This window comes from Culex pipiens, chromosome 1, assembly GCF_016801865.2.
Source record: "Culex pipiens pallens isolate TS chromosome 1, TS_CPP_V2, whole genome shotgun sequence".
Lineage (NCBI taxonomy): Eukaryota > Metazoa > Arthropoda > Insecta > Diptera > Culicidae > Culex > Culex pipiens.
In genome coordinates this window covers 59,222,029-59,244,135 of record NC_068937.1, presented here as the reverse complement: position 1 = coordinate 59,244,135, position 22,107 = coordinate 59,222,029, and the positions used below count along the sequence as shown (strand labels likewise).

General features: G+C 38.2%; 1 protein-coding gene across 4 annotated transcripts in view; it reads right to left on the bottom strand.

Moving 5' to 3' along the window:
- The window catches only part of LOC120420403 (hemicentin-2-like), a 72,522-nt gene that overhangs the window by 8,233 nt on the left and 42,182 nt on the right, over positions 1-22,107 (bottom strand). For 2 of the 4 annotated variants that reach the window (XM_039583412.2, XM_039583414.2), the window contains exons 7-9: positions 21,948-22,076; positions 10,627-10,755; positions 6,676-6,846 (exon numbers count right to left, since the gene is read on the bottom strand). In XM_039583412.2, the coding sequence (XP_039439346.1) occupies positions 6,676-6,846; positions 10,627-10,755; positions 21,948-22,076 (429 nt within the window). The remainder of the gene's footprint in view (positions 1-6,675; positions 6,847-10,626; positions 10,756-21,947; positions 22,077-22,107) is intronic. The other 2 variants (XM_039583413.2, XM_039583415.2) reach the window with 1 other exon arrangement.

The following is a 22,107-nucleotide window of genomic DNA, read 5'->3' as shown; positions in this document are numbered from 1 at the left end:
ACAACTTTGCCAAAGACACCAAATCGATCATCAAGCTCCTTCACGAAGTTAAAATTTTTGAATATTCACATATCATTTGTGTATGAAGTATTGAGTATTGTATGTACGGACCAATCAAGCAAAATGGCATTTTTGATCAGAGTGAAGCCACATTTAAAGTTCGAAATAAAATTTCGAGTTCATGGAGAATTGCTCCCATTCATTCAAATAAATAATCTCTAAATCCCCGGGTCAATTTGTTCCACCATTATTCGCAACCTTTGGATTCTCCCGCCACTTGAACTAACCTGTATATCATCGTTACATATTACTTTTAATGTTAGGGGAAACCTTGCTTTCGGTCCATAATCTCCTTCATGCTGCAGACGACGTTTTTAGTCGTCGCAAACCTTTTCCGGGACCATCCGTTGTGCGGTAGAATTATTCATGAACAAATTTCTTTTTTATTGTTCCCTTGGTGTCGCCGCCAGAGTACTGGAGCCATTGGTTGTCATCATTTTCTTGGTTAGTACAGAATAACCGCACGCAACCGAGATCGGGGGAAAATTGTGAGGAATCCCTCCCGCGTTGAGAGGGAATTGTCACCATGCACGGACAGGCGAGATCTCCCTCTCAAACTGCTTGAGGGAAAAACGCAAGAAATATTTCAGGCCCAAAGAAATCAAATCAACGCACACATCCATGCCCTTGCACATGTATTGGTAACATTCGCGACAACCATTTGTGAGTGTATTGGTGATGTTTTCAGTGCGTGCATGTGTATTAGTGCGCACTAGCATACAAAATGGCTTCCTCCTTTCACAAAAAGCAAAAACAAATTTCAGCCCACAAGATTTTTATTTTTCACAATCTCTCACAACAAACACAGAACAGCATTTTTTTCACTTTTTGAACACTTTTCTGCAAGCTGCTATCTCGTGCGTAGTGTGTCAACGGTTTTGGCCTTGTGGGGATCCAGCCAGTTGTGATGCCGCTCCCGAAATGACGTCGTAATCGGAGCCGATTTCCCGCATGACCGGAACCGACTTGACCACGGCACATCCGCCAAAGTAGACATCTCGGATTCCGTCGAGGTTTCACCAAACAAAACGAGAAGCTGAAATGAATGAGATCACACCTGTGATTCTAAAAAATGAGGACTTATTCCTTTTTAACTTACCTCTTTGCATGCATTGTGTGGCCAATGCTCTGGTGAAGATAAAACCTTTAAATTCAAATCGTTTTCTAGCCAATTATTCTGCGAAATTTAAGGAATTATCGAGAATTTTCCCGGTCCGGCGTGCAAAAAAAGTTGGTCTTTGTTCAGTCGAAATCTCCACTCACTGAGAGAACTGTCAAAACACAAAAGATGAAAGCGCTGCTCAAGTATTTGAATTCTAAAAGGTAAAACAGATTTTTGCAATAAAAGAAAATGTTTCATGGAATGTTCGGATTCCATTACCAAAAATATTGGACCTAAAAAATCGAGAATGGTCAAAATTTGTATTAATTTTTAGAACGATTTTTACTGAACTAATTGTTAAATAATCCTTACAAAAAAAAACTAAAAGAAGCAAATAATGGGGACGAAAATTGCTCATACCTTTCAAAATAACCTACTTTGGTGCTGAAGACAGCACTGTTACTGTTCTTAAATCACAATAAGAAAAGTATTGAAATTTGCATTTTAATTATTATAGAAATTTCAAAAATCAAGTAAGTTGAATTGTTAAAATGTTAAAATGTTAAAATGTTAAAATGTTAAAATGTTAAAATGTTAAAATGTTAAAATGTTAAAATGTTAAAATGTTAAAATGTTAAAATGTTAAAATGTTAAAATGTTAAAATGTTAAAATGTTAAAATAATATAATGTTAAAATGTTAAAATGTTAAAATGTTAAAATGTTAAAATGTTAAAATGTTAAAATGTTAAAATGTTAAAATGTTAAAATGTTAAAATGTTAAAATGTTAAAATGTTAAAATGTTAAAATGTTAAAATGTTAAAATGTTAAAATGTTAAAATGTTAAAATGTTAAAATGTTAAAATGTTAAAATGTTAAAATGTTAAAATGTTAAAATGTTAAAATGTTAAAATGTTAAAATGTTAAAATGTTAAAATGTTAAAATGTTAAAATGTTTAAATGTTAAAATGTTAAAATGTTAAAATGTTAAAATGTTAAAATGTTAAAATGTTAAAATGTTAAAATGTTAAAATGTTAAAATGTTAAAATGTTAAAATGTTAAAATGTTAAAATGTTAAAATGTTAAAATGTTAAAATGTTAAAATGTTAAAATGTTAAAATGTTAAAATGTTAAAATGTTAAAATGTTAAAATGTTAAAATGTTAAAATGTTAAAATGTTAAAATGTTAAAATGTTAAAATGTTAAAATGTTAAAATGTTAAAATGTTAAAATGTTAAAATGTTAAAATGTTAAAATGTTAAAATGTAAAAATGTAAAAATGTAAAAATTTAAAAATGTAAAAATGTTAAAATGTTAAAATGTTAAAATGTAAAAATGTAATAATGTAAAAATGTAAAAATGTAAAAATGTAAAAATGTAAAAATGTAAAAATGTAAAAATGTAAAAATGTAAAAATGTAAAAATGTAAAAATGTAAAAATGTAAAAATGTAAAAATGTAAAAATGTAAAAATGTAAAAATGTAAAAATGTAAAAATGTAAAAATGTAAAAATGTAAAAATGTAAAAATGTAAAAATGTAAAAATGTAAAAATGTAAAAATGTAAAAATGTAAAAATGTAAAAATGTAAAAATGTAAAAATGTAAAAATGTAAAAATGTAAAAATGTAAAAATGTAAAAATGTAAAAATGTAAAAATGTAAAAATGTAAAAATGTAAAAATGTAAAAATGTAAAAATGTAAAAATGTAAAAATGTAAAAATGTAAAAATGTAAAAATGTAAAAATGTAAAAATGTAAAAATGTAAAAATGTAAAAATGTAAAAATGTAAAAATGTAAAAATGTAAAAATGTAAAAATGTAAAAATGTAAAAATGTAAAAATGTAAAAATGTAAAAATGTAAAAATGTAAAATGTAAAAATGTAAAAATGTAAAAATGTAAAAATGTAAAAATGTAAAAATGTAAAAATGTAAAAATGTAAAAATGTAAAAATGTAAAAATGTAAAAATGTAAAAATGTAAAAATGTAAAAATGTAAAAATGTAAAAATGTAAAAATGTAAAAATGTAAAAATGTAAAAATGTAAAAATGTAAAAATGTAAAAATGTAAAAATGTAAAAATGTAAAAATGTAAAAATGTAAAAATGTAAAAATGTAAAAATGTAAAAATGTAAAAATGTAAAAATGTAAAAATGTAAAAATGTAAAAATGTAAAAATGTAAAAATGTAAAAATGTAAAAATGTAAAAATGTGAAAAATTGTCAATTGTCAAATTGTCAAATTGTCAAATTGTCAAATTGTCAAATTGTCAAATTGTCAAATTGTCAAATTGTCAAATTGTCAAATTGTCAAATTGTCAAATTGTCAAATTATCAAATTGTCAAATTGTCAAATTGTCAAATTGTCAAATTGTCAAATTGTCAAATTGTCAAATTGTCAAATTGTCAAATTGTCAAATTGTCAAATTGTCAAATTGTCAAATTGTCAAATTGTCAAATTGTCAAATTGTCAAATTGTCAAATTGTCAAATTGTCAAATTGTCAAATTGTCAAATTGTCAAATTGTCAAATTGTCAAATTGTCAAATTGTCAAATTGACAAATTGTCAAATTGTCAAATTGTCAAATTGTCAAATTGTCAAATTGTCAAATTGTCAAATTGTCAAATCGTCAAATTGTCAAATTGTCAAATTGTCAAATTGTCAAATTGTCAAATTGTCAAATTGTCAAATTGTCAAATTGTCAAATTGTCAAATTGTCAAATTGTCAAATTGTCAAATTGTCAAATTGTCAAATTGTCAAATTGTCAAATTGTCAAATTGTCAAATTGTCAAATTGTCAAATTGTCAAATTGTCAAATTGTCAAATTGTCAAATTGTCAAATTGTCAAATTGTCAAATTGTCAAATTGTCAAATTGTCAAATTGTCAAATTGTCAAATTGTCAAATTGTCAAATTGTCAAATTGTCAAATTGTCAAATTGTCAAATTGTCAAATTGTCAAATTGTCAAATTGTCAAATTGTCAAATCGTCAAATTGTCAAATTGTCAAATTGTCAAATTGTCAAATTGTCAAATTGTAAAATTGTAAAATTGTAAAATTGTCAAATTGTAAAATTGTAAAATTGTAAAATTTTAAAATTGTAAAATTGTCAAATTGTCAAATTGTCAAATTGTCAAATTGTCAAATTGTCAAATTGTCAAATTGTCAAATTGTCAAATTGTCAAATTGTCAAATTGTCAAATTGTCAAATTGTCAAATTGTCAAATTGTAAAATTGTAAAATTGTCAAATTGTCAAATTGTCAAATTGTCAAATTGTCAAATTGTAAAATTGTAAAATTGTCAAATTGTCAAATTGTCAAATTGTCAAATTGTCAAATTGTCAAATTGTCAAATTGTCAAATTGTCAAATTGTCAAATTGTCAAATTATCAAATTGTCAAATTGTCAAATTGTCAAATTGTCAAATTGTCAAATTGTCAAATTGTCAAATTGTCAAATTGTCAAATTGTCAAATTGTCAAATTGTCAAATTGTCAAATTGTCAAATTGTCAAATTGTCAAATTGTCAAATTGTCAAATTGTCAAATTGTCAAATTGTCAAATTGTCAAATTGTCAAATTGTCAAATTGTCAAATTGTCAAATTGTCAAATTGTCAAATTGTCAAATTGTCAAATTGTCAAATTGTCAAATTGACAAATTGACAAATTGTCAAATTGTCAAATTGTCAAATTGTCAAATTGTCAAATTGTCAAATTGTCAAATTGTCAAATTGTCAAATTGTCAAATTGTCAAATTGTCAAATTGTCAAATTGTCAAATTGTCAAATTGTCAAATTGTCAAATTGTCAAAATGTCAAATTGTCAAATTGTCAAATTGTCAAATTGTCAAATTGTCAAATTGTCAAATTGTCAAATTGTCAAATTGTCAAATTGTCAAATTGTCAAATTGTCAAATTGTCAAATTGTCAAATTGACAAATTGTCAAATTGTCAAATTGTCAAATTGTCAAATTGTCAAATTGTCAAATTGTCAAATTGTCAAATTGTCAAATTGTCAAATTGTCAAATTGTCAAATTGTCAAATTGTCAAATTGTCAAATTGTCAAATTGTCAAATTGTCAAATTGTCAAATTGTCAAATTGTCAAATTGTCAAATTGTCAAATTGTCAAATTGTCAAATTGTCAAATTGTCAAATTGTCAAATTGTCAAATTGTCAAATTGTCAAATTGTCAAATTGTCAAATTGTCAAATTGTCAAATTGTCAAATTGTCAAATTGTCAAATTGTCAAATCGTCAAATTGTCAAATTGTCAAATTGTCAAATTGTCAAATTGTCAAATTGTCAAATTGTCAAATTGTCAAATTGTCAAATTGTCAAATTGTCAAATTGTCAAATTGTCAAATTGTCAAATTGTCAAATTGTCAAATTGTCAAATTGTCAAATTGTCAAATTGTCAAATTGTCAAATTGTCAAAATGTCAAAATTAAACAATTAAACAATTAAACAATTAAACAATTAAACAATTAAACAATTAAACAATTAAACAATTAAACAATTAAACAATTAAACAATTAAACAATTAAACAATTAAACAATTAAACAATTAAACAATTAAACAATTAAACAATTAAACAATTAAACAATTAAACAATTAAACAATTAAACAATTAAACAATTAAACAATTAAACAATTAAACAATTAAACAATTAAACAATTAAACAATTAAACAATTAAACAATTAAACAATTAAACAATTAAACAATTAAACAATTAAACAATGAAACAAAAAGATAAATTTTAAATAAACAAAAAAAGATAAACAATTAAACAATTAAACAATTAAACAATTAAACAATGAAACAAAAAGATAAATTTTAAATGTTTCCATTTATTTGAGCTATGTCAGTCTTGCACCACACTGCTAAGTGAATTTGTGCTGATCGGTGATACAAATTAAGCACGCATACTTGTGCACAGCACTGACGTGTGAGATGCAACTGCCCTCAGAGTGTTTACGTTCTTGGTCAATGAATTTGAAACATTTCGATATTTTCCTGTGATGGTATGCGTGAATTTTCGAGACCGTGCAAATCGGGAGGGATTTCCGCGCGATTTCAGCTCTGTCCCACACAACTTAAATTGGGAGGGCCAACCTCACGGATTTCTCGTTTGCGTGCGTATGGAGAGTTTATTTTTGGTTCAGTCACACTGGTTTTATTAAAGATAATATTTAGATTGTGGTTTGGATGAGCGTTTTAGCAGAATGCATTACTGTGAATACAAAGAGACGAGTTGTTCCTTTTAATTCCGCTATATATTTTTAATATCTTGACAGATACGTATTTCGTCTACTACTTGCAGACTTCATCAGTATTCTGTTCTCGACTATATAGATATCGAATATTTAGATCTTTTGGAAATGCAGCTTTATCAGGGATGATGGTGATTCAAGAATATTTTAACAAGAACACAAAAAGTTTAGTGCAAATTTTACATTGAGTTTAGAATTTACAAAGAACCCATTTTACAAAATGACAGCTTCCGTTCAAACTCACCGTACAACCGGATCGTCCCCTCGGCGTCACCGATGCTGTTTTTCGATATGCACTTGTATCCACCCATATCGGCCTTGTGCAGCTTCCGGATCACAAGCGTCATCTGCACCGCGTACATTGAGCTTTCGTTTTCATTCATCGAGTATCGCTCGTTGGAGATTATCATCTCGCCTGCCGTCACACGTACACGTACACACACACACACACACACACACACACACACACACACACACACACGCACAAACACATACATACATGGAAAGAAAAGAGGGTTAAAGTGGTTGGTCAGAATCAGAAATCGATTTCGATGGGCAGCTCTTTTTTTCTGGCTTCGTAAAATGGGATGCTTTCAATATGGGATGTCTTTTATTTTTTGTTGTCACTGCCGTTGAGTGATGCCTTCATGGAAAGTTTAGTTTTTGTTCCCCTTTAACAGTCTGCAAAGTTGAACAAGTTTTTTTTTTTTGCCAGCTTATTTACTGCAACGCAAAAATAACGTCAACTATCATGCTCTGATGATTTATGAACCATACAGTATAATAACAATTGTTCACGTAGGTACCACCATGTACATGATTTAGATCATTAGAGTTTTGAAAGGAAATACATAATTGACTGATAATAATATTAAATTTGTATCCCAGAAAAGATTGCGAATTTTGAATCCTGTATTTTTTTCAAAAATGTCTATTAAATTTGAAATCATTGACGTGTAAGCCATATCTTAAGTTTAAATACAATTGAATTTTCGAATTCAGCGACCTCCGTGTACGCACGAGAGCAAGCAGCAGTGAAGTGCTCAGTGCTCTATCGTTTTTTTCGATTTTTTTCGCCGTAATTGATTTTGATTACCCGCGAGTTTGCTTCTCCAGCATGCCAGAGGCCGGCCGTGGCCGTGGCAGTTCGAGTGCGGCCTCGAAAAACCCGCGAAGTTCGTCTACCGGCCGTGTGCAAAAAGGTAAACAAACCGACGCCGTGTCGACCGCCATCGCGCAGGGGAGCGTGAGCGCAGAAGGCATCGACAAAAAGTATCTTCATCCCGGATATGTTCCGAGATCACCAGTGCGAACCCGTTCAGGTACTTCCGGTGCTACGACCAGTGGCACATCAACATCCGCCAATATCCCCATCAGGAATGAGTTCCAGATGCTGAGCGACGACGAAGAAAACAACAACAACACTACCGGCGACGATGGTCGTGCATGGAAAAAAGTGCCGACGTCCAAAAAGAACAACTCTCCAGCGGAACGTAGACCACCTCCAATTTTTGTTTTTGGATACATTGGCGGACGATGTTGACGAGTTGCTGGGAGGCCTCGGGTATTGTCTGAAAATCGGTAAGTCGGTAAATAAAAAGAATTTCGACCTGGTGTATGAAGAATTGAAGCGTAGCAACTCCAACTTCTACACATTCAACCCCGAGAAGCCCCCTGTTAAGGTCGTCTTACAGGGTTACCAAGACCGTCCAGTTTCTGTCCTGAAGAAGCACCTTTCGGATGCCGGAATAAAACCGCGGGAGATTAAAGTGCTCTCGCGCAAGACAACGGTAACAGGTACTCACACACTGTACCTGTTGTACTTCGACCGCGGCACCGTCAAGATCCAAGATCTGCGGCGGACTAAGACGTTGGACGGTTTTTGGGTAAACTGGCGGTTTTACACCAAGAACCCGACTGACGTAGCGCAATACCACCGTTGCCAGAAATTCGGCCTCCGGCCCCGCTGCGTGAAGTGCGGTGAGTCACACCTCTCGGAGGCGTGCGCACTGCCACGAAAGGCGGACTTGGGGGACAAGGCAGAACAAGTCAAGCCGCGCGTAAAGTGCGCGAACTGTGACGGCAACCATACCGGCAATTACCGCGGATGCATCGCGCGCTAGGCCTACCTCGAGGAGCAGAAAAGAGGAAGAAGAAAGCAGCAGCGTCCCACTCTTCTCAGCGAAGTACGAGCGCAGCCGTTCCTGCAGCTGGACAGCTTACGGTTTTAGCGGAAAACTCAGCGTTCCCTCCTGGTTGGGGGCGTTCGTTCACCAGCGTGGTCGCTGCTGGTAGCGGCAGTACAGCCCAGCAAGAATTCACCGGGGAAGATCTCTTCACCCTGCCGGAGTTCTTTGCTCTCGCGGGGGAGATGATGACGCGGTTTCGGAGCTGCCGGAACAAGGCGGAACAATTCCTGGCCCTTGGGGAACTGATGATCAAACACATCTACAAAGGATAAATAACCTGTGATCCAGATATAAGCTTTCTCTTCCTCTATCCCCTTTCCTTTGCAATTTCTGTAAGTTTTTTTATATTTTTTTCTTACTCTTGCTAGTGCCTTAGTTAAAGAAATAATTGTTCCAAAATGGATTATGATGCAACACACATCTGTAAGGAACTCCAAAACTCTGTTATGCACTTCAAAATAACTCATTGTATCTTGATTATTCTCCAATAAAACCAAATTGAATTGAATTGAATTGAACTTCGAATTCTTTGAGCTCTATACAGGCCCTCAAAATTTATTTGTTTATTGTTAACCGTATTCGACCGAAATCGCACAGACTGAATTTCATAAAAACTAACATAGAATTTAACAATCAAAAATATAAAAAAAACACCACATTGCATCAAAGAGCTAAAATTTTATAGTTGAAGTTTTGCATTACTGCTCAGACTCATTTATCCGAAGCCTCGATCATCCGAACTTTTCATTATTCGAAGGTTTGTTAGGAACTCCGGATAATCGAGTGTGTACTGTATTAAAAATTATTAATAAATAAAAGTGCATTTTTTCTGTTCAAAACTATGCATACTTTATCGATGTGTGTATCAAAAATTGTCCCGCCCGTGTGGATCAATCGGACCGCGCACTGGACTCACAATCCAGAGGTCGCCGGTTCGAACCACGCGGCGGGCGCTCTAAAATTCTTTGTGTAAATATGGGTATTCGGCGCCGTCGCTCCGTGCCATACTTTCATACACTTAGGAGCCCAGGGCGGCGAAGTCCTTGTAGATAAAAAAAGGAAGACATTAGTGGTTGGTACTAGCAATGGTTGCCGACAGCTATAAAGTCAACTTCGTTTTTTCGCATGCTGAAATCTTCATTTCAAGAAAGACAATAGTTTCACATTTGCAAATACTTTGTATTTATTAAAATCAATTAAATTTACTTTTTGCAACCCTAATTGATTGAATAAATATTTTTTCACATCACTCAATCGTACTATTTGCTGAGCCTTTGGGCAAACGATAGCTTTTTACTCAGTTTCGAACATAAAAACTATTCAGCTGTAGTCAGTGCGCGCATTCATGGGACGAATTATGATTAACAAACAATTAAACGTATTTCCATTCACAACACTGAATAAATAATTATAATTGGAACTAAAGAGAGTAATGGGAAATGTATGAACCATGAAACAATGCAAACAATTTTCCCGCTCACTGCCCGCACCCGGTTCTGCTGCTGTATTGTCTGATTTTAGCATAAAACAGTGAAATCATCATCTCTATTGTGTGAGTGATTGTGTACGTACACGTGTCCTGGGCAGCAAGGCAAAGGCTGCACGGCATGGCGTTTGTTGTCAAGGTAGTTGGTTCCACGAACCAATTGTTTGAATGAGGGGATTGATGCTCATCGATGCCCAATCAAAATTGTTGGTTTGATGTGGAAATGGACGATTTCTCAATAAAATTTTAATTATTCTCTGTTATGATCTGAGCCCATAAAAATAGTATGTGAATTTTCAAAAATGACCGTATTTTAAAATTTAATTGATGGTGCTCTGGAAACAACAATCCATCTCTGACAATGCAACTTTTAAAAAACGCGAAACATCAGCTTATGCAAATTATAATTTTCAAATTGACAATTTGCAAATGATTAGCTTGAATACTCACAATGCTCACTAGACATAATCGATGCTTTGTTTCTAAAGTAGACATATACTTTTATACTAATGAAGCTCACCATACTCACCGTTTTCCCGCTGCCAGTAGTTGATTGCTTTCGGGGACGCCTCGACGTTACAGATGAGCGTGACATCGGTTCCCAGCGGGGCCCCGACGAGCTGATTCGGCACTTGTATCAGCGGATGAACTGAGCGAGGGTAAAGGGAAGAAAACAACGGGTAAGTTAAGCAAATACAATAAAGTCGGAAGTTGGTTACAAGCTGTGAGTGGCCACTGGGATGTATGGCAAAGTGGACCGTGGGGGCACTTTAAAGTTACGAGGACCATTTCTCAAATTTTTAAGGCTGTATGTGGTGGTGGTAGACACGTGGGCAGAAGAGTATGAAAAAAAACCGAGACTCTTCGCTGATGTCTGGTCAAGGTGTGAAAAAGGGGTTGCCCCTTTACCGGATTATACATAAATTCTTAATGAGGGTGGCTGGAAAGGAGCCGAGTAATCGTTTTAGGCCGTGAGTAGCTTTTGAAGAGGATGTTGAATGAGCAATTATTTCACGTTGAAGTGGGGCTGGTATGTTAAAGATGTGCACTGGTTTTTAGTTTGATTTTAGCAAAAAATCTCTTCAATTTTTCTCAAGTTGATGTTTTTGGCAATATTTTCAAAAAGGAGGAGTAGTTTGAATTTTTTTTGAAAAGTTATGCATTTTTTTTATTATAACTTCAAAAAATCAACATACAAATGTTATACAGCAAAAATACTAACCTGTAGAAAGATCTTAACACTTTTCTCAAGTAGGTTTTCCATATTGTAGGGCTACATTATTAAGCGTGTAATATTACGTACAAATTCATACAATATTTTAAAATTCATTTTGCGCACAGGCTTTTCACACGTATTAACTCTTTTTATGTGTACATATTTTTCATGGATTTTTCAAAAACTTGAAATAAACAACTGTTTTGTGCATTGCTCTAAAGCACTGATACCCACACTTTTTTGGCCCAGGCCCCACTCCCATACAACAAGTGTGGGGCCCACGGCCATTTCAGGAACTCGTCCGGCTCCACTAGTGGGGCCCAGTACTCACATTGGGAAACACTGCATTAAAGTTTGGTTGCGTTTGGTTGCCGGAGTTCAAAATATTTTGCAAAATGTTAATAGTAGATTAGTACACAGAAAAAAAATCATGGTAATATTACATCTGGGAAGGAGTAGGTACATCTTTTATGTCAGAAAAAAGGTGTAATTTTACCTCTGGAAATGTGTAATTTTACCACTTTTCTGGTGTAATGTCACTTTTTTAGTCTAAATTGAGGTAAAATTACATCATAAAAGAGGTATTATTCAACCTTCCAAAATTAAAGCTTCCAATTTTACATTATTTTTTACTGTGTATGCAAGAGTGACAAACGGCCTCTGACTAAAATCTACTTTGACAAGTTGTAGCAAACATTGCATTGGTATGGGCTATTATCAACTTTTGGTAAAATCGAGATTCTCATGTCAAGTGGCCAAAAAAAAAGATCACCCTAACGTTTGTTTACATCAAGTATCTGTGCTGTGCATAGTTTTTTGCAATTTTTACTATTTTTCACTACTTTTTACTAAAATTAACCACACTCAAACCGTGTCGGAAAGTACCCGTCGTTACAATTCGTTGGAGTGCAGTTAATTAGTGACCGTCGGACCCGTTTGTTGGAGAAAGAACACCTGCTCCAGTAGCACTCGCGAGATGGCTCCCAGCTGCAAAAAGTGCGAGGCTGAGATCACCGGGATCGAGAGGATCGCGTGTCGCTGTTGCAAATCGGACTTCCACAGGTCCTGCATCTCTGGCCTGAATCGACCGACTTTCGATGCCATTGTGAAAAACACCAGCAACTTGTTCTGGTTGTGCGACAATTGCAATGGACGTTTCGATAACCTGCTGCAGGCAATGGAAACAGACGAGGTCACTGCCCCCGCAGGTGAGTCTGCGAAGCTCGTTGAGGTCGTGGACAAATTAAGCGGCATAGTGTCTGAGCTATCCAAGCGGTTGGACAACCGTCCGAAGAGCAGTTACGCTGGGATAGTTGGCTCGGGGTCACAATCTTATGAGCCGGGTTCCAAACGTCTCCGAGAAGATGAACAATACGAACAACATCAGCCACCACGGGAGAAAGTGAAGACCGTCTGTGGGACGCGTACTGTTCAACGAGAAATCAAAACAGTGGTTGATGAACGTGAGCAGTTTTGGATGTACCTGGGCCGTCTTCACCACAGTCATTCCGTCGACGACATCGCAGAAATGACTCAGGAGTGCCTTGGGCTTGAAGTGGCCCCCAAAGTGATAAGGCTGGTCAAGAAAGATGTGGATGTGACCAAGCTGCCGTTCGTGTCGTTCCGAGTTCTTCTGCCCGATGAAACAAGAGATGTGGCTCTCCAAGCGGAAACCTGGCCTACCGGTGTTGCGATTCGCGAGTTCGATTTTGACCAGGTTCGTGCTCCGAGATTTCGTCAGTGATTCTGTATCATCCCAGCATGACATCGACTTGACAACCACGGGACGCATGTACTACGGCCTTTTGGAAGATCCCCGCTGCCCCGCCACAGGTGTGCCATCTTCGTTATGCTGCCGTACTATCTGTTCCTGTTGGCTGAGTCGTCCCGGCCCTGTGGTCGGTGTCAACAGCGGGATCTTCCAGGCCTCTCAACCAGGCAAGTACACAATCTCGTCAAGAACCGTCTCTCCTCCTGATAATCTCCCGGTTTCCAGAATTTTGACGCTAACGGCGGCCAACGCAGAGCTCGAACCATCCTACAGTTCAGCTACCAACCTCATCCACGAAACCATGTCGTCACATCGAGCTGACGGCGCCGAGACCTCGAGACGTACGCCCCCACATTTTCATCAAGACCCAGCAAATCTTCGCGACAATCCATCCGGTTCCAGAATGCCGCACACGATGACGCCGGGACGCACGCTGCAAAGTAATGAGGAATGTCCCCACCCGCCGTACACAGTCGAGCCACCCAACTGTTCCAGCATCGGTTTAAGAACGAGCCAACAGAGACGTCCCGGCCCTGTGAACGGACACGGTAGCGGGGACTTCCGACCTCAACTCTCAGGCGAGTACTCTAGTGCTAGTTCATGTGGCCCCGCACTGAATCTCAATCAATTGCAGCAAAACGTCTCGGTTGGCAATCGTACCAGATCGTCCAGTTTCGCCACTGTCTACTACCAGAATGCTGGCGGAATGCGTTCAAAAAGCAAGCAGTTTTTCCTAGCCCTTGCCAGCAGTGACTACGATGTGATCGCGTTAACGGAAACGTGGCTGAGTGACGACATAGTGGATGCTGAGCTGTCACCGAACTACACCATCTTCCGGCAAGATCGTAGTGCTCGGACTAGCGACCGTAGAAGAGGAGGTGGCGTACTTATCGCCGTTAGGAACTCACCTGTACACGCGTGTACACGTGTGGTTTCGGAAGGATACGAACACTTGGAACAAGTCGCGGTTCGCGTCAAGGTCCATAACCATCACATCCTCGTCTGCTGTATCTATATCAGACCAAACAGTGACCCTGACATATATGTCTCGCACGGAGCCGCTGTTCAGGAACTATTGGACCTTTCTACGCATGATGACTCAGTCATCGTCACCGGTGACTACAACCTGCCTCATCTTTCGTGGTACTTTGACGACGACTTGAACTGCCTGATCCCACTGAACGCGTCATCTGAGCAAGAGTTAGCGCTGACTGAAAATGTCATCTCAACCGGACTCCAACAAGTCTGCTCGCTCACGAATGTTAACGGAAGGACTCTTGACCTGGCCTTTGTCAACGACGTGAACTCCGTTGAGCTCATCGAACCTCCTACTCCTATTCTGAAAACTGACCGACACCACAAAGCGTTCGTTTTGAAGGCCGTCTTCTATGCTGGCGCCAGTGAGTCAAGTCCGCTGCCCGGTTTCGAACCAGACTTTAGTAACTGCGACTACGTACGAGTGTCTGAAGCGCTCAACTCCGTCGACTGGGATACTCTTCTACGCGATCAAGACACAAACGGTTCGACTGCGACGTTTTACGATGTTGTTTACAACCTCATACAGCAATTTGTACCAACGAGGCGAATTTCTTGTACTCGCACTGGAAAGCTTCCTTGGTGGACTGCCGACCTTCGACACAGTCGGAACATACTGCGGAAAGCTCGGAAAAGGTTATTTCGAGCCAGTACGCCCGAAAATAACGCAATTGTGGAAACATTGGAAGCCGAGTACGAAGCACTACAAGATTTGCGGTACCGAGAGTATCTGAGCCGGGTTGAAGCAGACGTTGAGGACAATCCATCATCTTTCTGGAGCTACATAAAAGGAAGGAAACGTTCCAGTGTAGATCCCACGAAGATCTCGCACAACGGCCGTTCTGCGGATAATCCAGTTGACGCAGCAAACTTCTTCGCCGACTTCTTCAGCAGTGTTTATGATACCGTGACGCCTACTGCTAGTGCAACTTACCTAGACACGCTCCGGACGTTTGACATCGACCTCCCTCGGCCAGTTTTCACTCAAGCTGAGGTAGAAACGGCTTTGAACGCCATCGATCCTGCGAAGGGTGCCGGGCCCGATCGACTTCCGCCTGCGTTCATCAAGGAGCTCTCCAGTTCATTCGCCAGACCTATCAGCACTATCTTCAACCGCTCCCTGTCCGAAGGCGTTTTCCCCGACGAATGGAAGCTGGCAGCAATAACTCCCATTCATAAATCAGGCAGTACACTGAATGCGGAGAATTATAGGCCAATCTCCATCCTGTCCTGCCTGCCCAAGGTCTTCGAAGTGCTAATACACAAGGGGATGTACTCGGCCGCCCAAGAAATTGTGTCTACTTTCCAGCATGGTTTCGTAAAAAAACGGTCAACGGTTACGAACCTGATGGCGTACGTCAGCGCGCTGAATGCTAACCTGGAAAAGCGAAAGCAGACCGACACGATCTACTTTGATTTTTCCAAGGCGTTCGACACCGTTCCTCATGTGTTAGCTGTAACAAAACTTAATCGTTTGGGTTTTCCTAGCTGGCTGACTGTGTGGCTCTCGTCGTATTTATGTGGAAGACAAGGTTACGTGCGTCTCGGTGCTGTTGTCTCCAGGAGGTTCTCCATCACATCCGGTGTGCCGCAAGGGAGCCATCTAGGGCCGCTAATATTTATCTTGTTTGTTAACGACATCTGTCAACGTCTCCAGTCCCAGAAGCTGTTATATGCGGATGATTTGAAGGTTTTTCGTGAGATCAATTCCGTCATCGACTGCGTCGCCCTCCAACAGGACATCGAAGCCATCCGCGAATGGTGCGACCTCAACGGGATGAAAGTGAACCCCGCCAAATGCAAATGCATAAGTTTCACCAGATCAGCTGTCCCAACCGTGTACGCGTATTCATTCAGCTCCATTGACCTTGACAGGGTTTCTTCAATCAGGGACCTCGGCCTGCTGATTGACCGGAAACTAAACTTCTCGGAACACGTCGCCGCTACTACAGCCAAAGCATTTGCGATGCTGGGGTTTCTTCGACGCAACACTGCTGACTTCGAGAATATCCACGCCCTCAAAACTCTCTTCGTCAGTTTGGTCAGAAGCACCCTGGAGTATGCAGTGCAGGTTTGGGCACCTCACCATGCTAATCAACGGGACCGGATTGAGAAAGTTCAGCGTCGCTTTACTCTGTACGCCCTGCGCCGTCTACCCTGGAGGAACGGTGTATGGCAAACAAGCTACAGTGACAGGTGTGCTCTGCTCGGCATGGAGTCTCTCGAACAGCGACGAACTTTCCGTCAACGGATGTTTGTTTTCGATCTTCTGACGGGCCGCATCGATTGCTCCCAGCTGCGAGAAGAAATCAACGTGCACAGGCCAGTACGAGTGCTGAGGAACCAGCCCCTACTAAGGATTCCCTTCCACCGTACGCTCTATGGTTACAACCGACCCATCGACCGTTGCTGTCGCATCTTCAACAGTGTTTCGAACGAGTTTGAACCTGGAATGGCTAGAGAACGTTTTAAATGTAGAATTCGTACCCTTCAACTGTGACGTATTTTATGTATTCCTGTGTTAGAACATGTTTATTTTTATGTTAGTTTTAAGTTATTCAGTCTGTGCGACCTCAGTCGAAGACGGTGCAAATAAACATAAATTGAATTTCACTAAAATAGTGCCGTAAACTGGGGTCAGTCGGGACACATGGGACGAATTGGGACAGCAGTTTTAACCATGTTGGAGCACAGTATTTTGATTTTTCTGGTTGGTTTCGGTTAGAACAGACTCAGGCCAACAAAATGTGTACATCCATTTCCAAATTCAAATGCTTTAAGTGCTCTAAAAACTGCTGTCCCTATTCAGACTGTAGTCCCGATTCACCCCAGATTACGGTGTTTAGTTTTGGCTGCCGATATTAAACCCCAAATTGCTGATATTTTATTCTATTGGGGAATTGCCTTGATTTGTTCCTAACATTGAAACATGTTTTTTGGAATACTTGTTGAATATGAGTCCGGTTTTTATATAACCGGAATATTAAAAGAAAACAAAATCAAACAAAATGGGATTTTCTTGTGAAAATGTTTAAATATGGAATATGTACTCCAACACTACTCAAAAATGGTTTAGTTGACAGAATGCAGTTCTAGTTTTTTTTAATTGAACCTATTAAAAAAACGAATTGTCTCTCAATCCAGTTTCATCAGCTGGCAACCCAGCTGAGCGGAAGTGGTGACAAACTGCAGCTCATGTGAAAATGTTAAACATTTAAGACCAGATCCGGCTGCAGATAGTTCCGGACGGGGGTGGAAGTTATTAGCATTCATAAAACGGAGCCTATTCAGATGACGGCAGGCAGCACGAGCCAAAACTCTCGTACACTTTCGGGGTTCGGGGTGGAAAGTGATATGATAACGATACTCTCTTCCAAACTAAGTGGTCCCGGCTCGTGATACTGACTTTGGCCCCAGGTCGTCGTCGTCGTTGTCGGTGGTACGATGTTTGCATGAATAATAATTATGCTGCCATAGGTCGGCTTGTCGACACCTTTTCCTGCTTCTACACTGCGAATGGGATTCAGGAGCAGGAGCAGAGAGATAAATTGCAAATTAGGAGTAATTTGTGAAAGAGACTATGGGATTGTACGGTTTATTTTTTTGCAGTTAATAAATAATGGCGAAATGACAAACGGGTCCTTTTGGTTGTGAAAAAGAAACACTTGAAATATTAACTTCATTTGAAAAATAGGAGCACACTTTTCAAACAACTTAAAGTAGTTTGTTTCTAGTGGAGTACTATTAGTTTCGACAGTGTTAGAGAGAGTCCTAGAGTGTCTAGCATTTCCCAAGTTGACAAGGGTCCGGGGCCATCCCACAACTGTTTCGTTCCACTTTAAATTAATTTTAACCCATATATTCCGGACACGCTTCGTGATGCTCGCTCGTACCGCACGTTTAGCAATACCACCCACCATTTGTATGGAAATTGTGTGCCCAACAGCTCATCTGTGCAGCACTTACAATGTATTATGTAGAGGTATGCTGCTCTGCTATATGGTTTGTCGGGCCTGGCAGACGACTTTAGCTGTCGTCGACAAAGCCCTTCTAACACCCCCTGCTCCTCCCAACCCCCTCAAAGTCGCCGGAAGGGTTGCGCAACTTTCTGAAGGGCTTGATGAAAGTTGGGTTTTTTGTAGCAAAGCACCTTTTCACATTCTGATCCCACCCCTCCATCAGCAGTGGTGAGTGCAATGTGGCCGTTGGTGCCAGAAGGTCCCACCCGGTTGGTAGATTCCTCAGAACGACGTAAGTGTGAATGGAATTAAATTGGAATTTCACTGTCTCCGTGCCGCATTCACTTTGGCGTGTGCGAATCAGTGCCACGTGGGAAACGGAACACTGGAACGATGGTGGTGGTGTTCTCTGAATGTTAAGGTAAGATCACGATTTTTTGTATTAAAAACAATTGTTAGATAAGTTTTGATATTAAAAATTTAATTTTGCTATCGTATATTCTGGCCGGAACCCGTGGTGTAGGGGTAAGCGTGGTTGCCTCTCACCCAGTCGGTCCCGGTGGAATTTTTCGTGACTAGATTTGTCTGATCATGCCTTCCATCGGACGGTGAAGTAAATGTTGGCCCCGGTCTAACCTAGAGGTTAGGTCGTTAGCTCAGTCCAGGTGTATTAGTCGTCTCCCTAGGTCCTGTCTCGGTGAAGTCGCTAGTAGGCAGTTGAACTCACAATCCAAAGGCAGATAGTTCGAATCCCGGAGTGGATGGAAGCTAAGGTGTAAAAAGAGGTTTGCAATTGTCTCAACAATCAAGCCTTCGGACACCTAGTTTCGAGTAGGAATCTCACTATCGAGAACGCCAAGGCAATGCTGTATAGCGAACATTTTTTTTACATTCTTTCAATTTAATTTCTATTAAATTCAGTTTTTATGGGAGGGTGATCCAGCCGCACATCGTTGATGTCGAAACCTCTAAACTGGGCCCTCGTCCTGTCACGTCCGTCAGTAGTCTTGTCGTACATTACAACTAGAATCAGATCTGCCAATGAATTAGTACACTTCGACCAAATAAACACTGACGCTGTATGGATCTGACTCTAGAATAAATGCACAGTTGTGTGTTATTTATAAGTCCAAAATGTTCAATTATTCATATAAGTCCAAATATTCATTTGCGGATTACCTAACTTGAATTAACTTGATTCTAACTTGAATAATACAAGATTTTAAGTAGACTATCCGAAAGCTACTCTTATCTTAAATCCCCGAAATTTTAATTAATAGCCAAACATTCTAGTACGTTTCTTTTAAAACCTGTCTGGCTTCTTTTAAAAAACAGAAAAAATTGATTAACAGTTCATATTTTACAAGTCGTGAATTGAAAAAGAAACGTCAGAATTCCAGTAGATCCTCGATTCGCAACAATGGTCGATACAATCATAATCCGACAACCGTTAGTTCAACAGATCAACGAATTTAGTCCGATATCATTTCACTATTGATTGATCGAGACTCTATTGAAATTTTGACAAATCAGAATGGTTTTTATGCTACTCAAATGAAAATCACCGATTCTGACAGAATTACTAAATTAAATATTACTAATTTTGTCTCTAAATAACTAAAAACAAAGTATAAAAAGGTATTAAAATCCTAAATTCCACAAAAACTTTTTTTTTAAACTCGCATCCGAACCTGACACCCACATCCAGATAGGGAAAAATCACATATGTAGCGGTTCATTGCACAAATGTGATATTTCCACTATCGTAGAACCTCCTTGTCTCGATGACAGCTTACCGGCCATCGATTAAGCCCTGAGACTGCGTCAAAGTGGGTTCTCGTCAATGTCCGTATATTATGGGATGGATTACATTGGGTTCTCGTAGCATGAAATCGTGTCCATGTGTAAAAATGGAAGCTTCAGCAATACAACTGAAAACTTCGATTTTAATTCCTCATCGGATCAAATCATACTCCTTGCCAAACAAGCATCAAACCTATGATACTCATTATGACAAAGCCCAGGGTAATTTATATTAAATTCAGTTGATTCCATAATAGTTTTTTTAAGTGGGTCTTTCTCCGCCGAGTTTCAAAAATCTAGCCTAACATTTGAAAAAAAAAACTTATGAAAACATTCGACGGTTTTGACGGTGTCTGGACCAAAGAGCCTATATCTAAAAATATATTTAACGGATTCCTCGGACAATTGCATAACATATCCAAAGCAGGGCGAGATTCATTAACAGGATTCCGATCCGGGTTTTTCGACGCGCCACGCGCGAGAACGGGAAATTTCAGTAATGACCAATACATGTTAGGGTACCAAAAGTTGCGTATTTCAACTTCGAATTTCGGCTAAAATCGGTTAAAATAAAGCGAAGTTATGATTTTTGAAAAAATAGGTTTTTGTGAAAATCAACAAAAATTGCCATTTTTCGGACCACCCTTACACGGCGTAGGCCACCCTAATGGCCAAACAAAAAAAAAAATATGGGTCTAATTATTTTGGCCAAGGAACCCCCCAACCAAATTTTGAGCCAAATCGAAGCGCTTTTAGTTTAAAGTCACAGTCTAAAAAAAACATCTCGCGTTTTGTTTTACATGATAACCCAATCTACATTGATTTGCTGTAATTTTCATCAGGGCCAGGTTTTAGATGCTTATTTTAATTAAAAATTTTAAAAACATAATTGGTCCAATAAATTAAAATCCCTTGCCGAAACTGTTCGGACCTGGCCTCTTTTTTTTTATGCCATCGTCACCTCATGTGAACTAGGTTGTCCAGAATATGCAAACCTCGCTCCACAAGCTTGATATTGTTCCTTGACCTATTTTAGAACTCTTTGCCAAATATGAGCCAAATCTGTCAAAATTTGCCCATTGATATCTGGAAAAAATAAAAAAATGTATGAAAAACCCAATTTTCTTACACTTTTGTTTGCAGGGTGTGCTACTTCCATCTAAATGTTCCTAAAAGTGAGATTCTTATTGGACATTAATTGCCCTAAAACTTCTTAGAATTCATACCAAAGATGTTTAACTCGATCCTGAAATGTTATTAGAAATTTATAAATGTATTTTTTGTATGAAAAACTTTATTTTCGCCAACTTCAGGCTTGAGTATCAATGGTTTAATCTCAATCAATTTCGCTCAAAATTGGCACAGATGCTTAAAATAACCCAAAAATCGTTTATCGGTTGTGGAGCAGGTGGTCAATTTTTCTGGGCACCCTAATGTGAACATATCTGCAGCAACATTTGAAAAGGGCGCATAAGCATTTTGGCAGCTGGAACTGTTTTGTGAATTACGAGACAACAGGTTACTATTTAACAAAACCAGCAAAGTTGGAAGTTTGCTGGAGAGTCCAACTATTGTTTAACCCCTTCCCTCCCAGAGCAAAATCGAGATTTTTACGTTTTCCTTGCCATTTTTTACAAACTTAAAATATCCTATTTAATACTGTGCAGGAAGAATGAGTTCATTTCAAGCAATAGTTAGAGGGTTAACACTTTTAGTTTTATGAAAAAGTTAAAATTAGTCTGAGAATATGCAAAACAGTTCAAACTTTCAAACAGCTTATCCACCCTTTTCTCGTGTTGCTCTAGATATACTGTTGAATTTTGACATGTGGAAGATTGCTTCAAAATTATTACTCATTCTTAGTTCTATATATTTTTTATACTGAAAGAATTTATTGCTTTGTATAATCATTAAACTTTAGATCAATTTCTCAACAGATAATTACTTTTGAGCCATTAAAAACGGATCCTCGTAACTTATACCAACCACCACCTCACAGAGTCTTCAGCAGGACAGCGACGACAGAAGGGACCAATGAAACCATTAAGCAAACTTACAGTGCACTTGCAGCTTCATCCGTTTGCTCACGGACGGGGGCACACCGTTGGACGCGATGCACATGTACGCACCCATTTCGGAACGTGTCACCTTTGTAAGTGATAGCATTTCGCCCTCAACGACCGTGGCTATGGTGTGAAGAAGTAGAAGTAGAAGAAG